The following is a 3,802-nucleotide window of genomic DNA, read 5'->3' as shown; positions in this document are numbered from 1 at the left end:
AGCCCGCCCACCTCCAGCCGCGGCGCCGACCCCTCCGACAGCTCCAGCAGCCCGTGGGCGGTTTGGAACCGCCTGAACGCCATCTTGAGCCCCACCTCCACCGCGGTGCTGCCGTCGTCAGAGAAGAACGCCCGCGATGCCCAGCCCGCGCCCAGTGGGCCAGCGACCAGCCGGCGCGCCAGCTCGAGTCCCGGCTCGTGTGCAACCTCGGGCCACAGCACGTGCATGTAGCGGCCGGCCGCGGCGGCCGCGGCGCGGGCGACCTCGGATTGGAAGGCAGAGGAGCAGGTCTGGGTCCACCAGCTTGAGGCGGCGTCGTACATCGGGACGAGGGAGGGGAAGCTGCTGGGAAGCTGAGGCTGCTGCTGCTGCGTGTCGTCCTGCTGCTGCTGCTGCTGCTGCTGCTGCTGCTGCTGCTGTTGACCGCCGGCGTTGTAGACGAGCCAGCTCTCGCCTGCGCGGGCGTCAACAACCGCAACCGACCTGCAAGTTGGTCGGCGGGGGTTTGTGTGTGTGTGTGTGTGTGTGTATGTTTTTGTGAAGGGGGTTGGCTAGTGCTTTGATGTGAGTAGGGGGTGTTGGCCAATCATGACTTCAGGGTGGCGGGGCCGATGCAATCGGCGATCGGCCGATCGAATGCAGGAGAGCGGGATCCTGTGCAGTCGCGAAGTCGCGGGCGAGAGTGCAAGAAAAAGGCCGAACCCATCAAGCGGGGCGCCTGACACCCTGACCGCGAGCCCGTGCGCGCCCGCGCGCACCCGCTGCCCACGTTGCCGTGCTGCGTGAACGGCCACCACACCGCGCGCCGCGCGCCGTCCGCCGCGCCGCCCAGCCACGCCAGCCGCCGCGCGTGGTGCTCCCTGACAACCGCCAGCAGCTCCTCAAAGGCCGGGCCAGAGGCCGAGAGCCAGTCCACCAGGGAGGCGTCGAGCGCGCCGCCGGGGGCAGAGGCGCCTGTGGTCGTGGGGGGCAGGCATGTTGGGGCGCCGTTTGCTGCGTCAGATCTCTGTGATGTCCAGTTGTGCCGCGGGCATGGGGTAACAATGCTTCACTAATCAGGAGCGCGGCCAACGGGCCAAAACGGCCGCTGCCCCGCCCCGCATCGCGGCAAAGCTGCAGTGCTCGCCTGCCGGACCGCGCGCCGCACTCACCCGCGCCCGCCCCCGCCGGCGGCGCCGCGCACGGCGGCAGCCCGACAACAGGCAGCGGCCGCCCCGCACGGTGCGGCGCCGCGCGGCCGAGCAGCGACGCGACGGCGTCGAAGTTGCCCCTCCGCTGCTCCCGGACCATGGCGATCGCCGCAACCTCGTAGCCTCGGATCAGCAGCGACTCGTAGGCCGAGATTGTGGATGAGATACCCCCGAGGGATGCATCCCCGACAAGCACCGCCGGAAGTCGCAGCGGCCGCAGCGCGTCGGCCTTTCGGGGATGTAAGGTTTGAGGGCGGGAGTAGGGTGCTGATGTGGCGCTGGGCGCGGCGGAGCGGTGCCGGGCTGGAGGAATGGGGGTGCAGCATGGTGCGCAAGGGAGCGCCGGTCTCCGGGATGAGGAGGTGCAAGCTGCTGGGAGGGAGTGCACGAGTCGCGCAGAGAGCATATTATGTGCAAGGTTTGAAGCCCGATGGCGAAGGAATGGCCCCGCCTCACCATGATCGTTCCGGAGGGCGCCGGCGATGCGACGCCGCCGGCCGTCTCGACGATGCACAGCGCCCCGTCCCCGCCCCCTGAGCCGCGGCGCGTCGCAGCCGCCCCCGAGGCGGCCGCGACCGCCGCGAACCCTTGGACCTCCCGCAGCGTGGCGGTCACGACCTCGGCGTCGCCCACGGCGCGGCCCTCGAGGGCGGCTGCGAGGTGGGGGCTGGCGGGCTCCTTGAAGGTGTAGAGCACCTTGGTGGACGCGGCCGCGGCGACGCCGGCGACGGTTTCGAGCACCTTGGACTGTGGGTGAGTGGGGGTGTGTCAAGACGGTGGACGCGATGGGAGGGATGGTGGGGGGTAGGGAAGCAGGCAGTGAGGCAGTGAGGCAGTGAAGCAGAGAGAGAGGATGGGAGGGATGGGGGAGGGAGCGAGGAAGGCAGGAAGGCAGGAAAGCAGGGAGGGAGACGGAGAGAGGCCAGTGAGAGGATTTGACCGGGCACCAGGTGTGCACTGCATGCAGGCTCACCACCAGGCGGGCGTCAGAGTCCTGGGGGTACCCAGTCTGCACAGGCTTCACATAGTGCAGGGGGGCCTGGGGTGACACAGGGGATTATGAGGGGATGAGGGTGGGATGAGGACGGGGTGAGGACGGGTGCACAGGGGGTCAGGATTGGAAGAGGGCGTGGGGACACACCCCTGCAATGTCACCTGTCCCCCCTCTGCGCGTGTTCGAGGTCCAATTTGCGACTTGTGACGCCGCCCCGGCACACAAGTGCAGTGCCGGCAGGTGCAGCCCAAGGTCAACTGCAGTGCACAGCATTGCCATGACCTCAAACTGCGTGTGCAACCTCGCACCTGCTGGACCGCAGCCGCACGCGCCAGCCCGGCGCTAACGAGTGTCTTGCCAACGCCGGTGTTGGCGCCCCATATGCAGACTGTTGGAAAATTCAGCGGCACCCGGTTGTCGCCGCTGCTGCCGGTGGTGCTGCTCATCTGCCGTGCGCCTGCTGCAGCTGCTGCGGTGGCCAGGCGCACGCCGCGCCGGCGTGGTGGCATGGCGAGGTTCCATGCTCGATGAAACATAGTTCATTCGCTAGGCATAAATCAGGTCTGTATGATCTGGGCAAATGGCGTGCTTTGAACGCAGCGCTGTGACATAGCACATTGCTTTCAAAATAAATCGGTGAATCACATAGAATTCAATTTCACATCACGAGTTCTCCGCGCAGGCATGCAAACCATTGCAAGTGACACCGATGCCTTCTTTCCTGTGAGGCTCTGAATACGATCGTAGACAGTATGAAAAACATACATCATCAGCTTGATTGTGCAGAGGGCCTAAGAGAGCTTGCCCGGTGCTCAGTGCTTCACCAGCGTTTGACTGTGCATCGGGGAGTCAACAGGTTGTGCTGCAACATGTTGAGACCTGCGAAGCCACACCATCAAATTGGGGACATTAGTATGTGCTAGAGTGTTTTGAGGGTTGAGCGATCTCTCAGGGTTGCACAAATGACCCTATATTCGCCATGTGCTGGACCCCGCCCGCAGGCCAGCTCCCCTGTGCACCTGAGGGTGCGCGCAGGTGCGTGTTGCAATCTCCACAAGGCGGCCTGGAGCACGCTGATGGATGCCAAGCCGGCAACTCTGAATCAAATTTTTTTCTTTCAATCAAAAGGCATGATTGAGAGCGCTGGCGCGCGGCGCGGCCACCCAACAACCAGGGAACAAAAGCAGGGGTGCCAAGGGGTGCCTCAAGAAAAGAAAAGGATGGCATTTGAAACACTATCACCTGGGAAAAGCAGACATCTGCTTCTACCCACAATCACATGCATGCCACACACACGCACAAACCTCTCTACAACTCTCTCTCTCTCAATCTGACAGCACTGCAACCATCTCCTGCGATAACCTGCGTGCGCTCTTGGCAGGCGCGCATGCGCACCAATTTGGCGCCCGTCGACTCAAGCCTACATCATCACTCCCAAGCCGCGCCGCTGCCGCGTGCATCACTGCTGCCCGTTGCGCCTGAGCCGCTTCAACTCTGAGAATGCCTGCAGAGCGCAAACAGGTGGGGACCGCAGCTGGTGATGGTGCGCGTGACACACCAGGCCGACCATATCAAACGCACAAGGTGGGGAGTCTGGCAGACAAAGCGTTGGAGAGCA

General features: G+C 64.6%; 1 protein-coding gene across 1 annotated transcript in view; it reads right to left on the bottom strand.

Annotated features, from left to right (window-relative positions):
- Positions 1 to 586: 586 nt before the first annotated feature.
- MNEG_0413 (hypothetical protein) overlaps positions 587 to 3,802 on the bottom strand; it is a gene marked incomplete at both ends in the record, with an annotated part of 9,451 nt that continues 6,235 nt past the window's right edge. The window contains 4 exons of the mRNA XM_014051116.1: positions 587 to 954; positions 1,152 to 1,329; positions 1,647 to 1,937; positions 2,164 to 2,229. Of these exons, the coding sequence (XP_013906570.1) occupies positions 587 to 954; positions 1,152 to 1,329; positions 1,647 to 1,937; positions 2,164 to 2,229 (903 nt within the window). The remainder of the gene's footprint in view (positions 955 to 1,151; positions 1,330 to 1,646; positions 1,938 to 2,163; positions 2,230 to 3,802) is intronic.

Source organism: Monoraphidium neglectum (genome assembly GCF_000611645.1).
Source record: "Monoraphidium neglectum strain SAG 48.87 unplaced genomic scaffold scaffold00032, whole genome shotgun sequence".
Lineage (NCBI taxonomy): Eukaryota > Viridiplantae > Chlorophyta > Chlorophyceae > Sphaeropleales > Selenastraceae > Monoraphidium > Monoraphidium neglectum.
The sequence above is the reverse complement of the archived record's forward strand: the minus strand, read 5'-3'. Positions and strand labels throughout refer to the sequence as shown.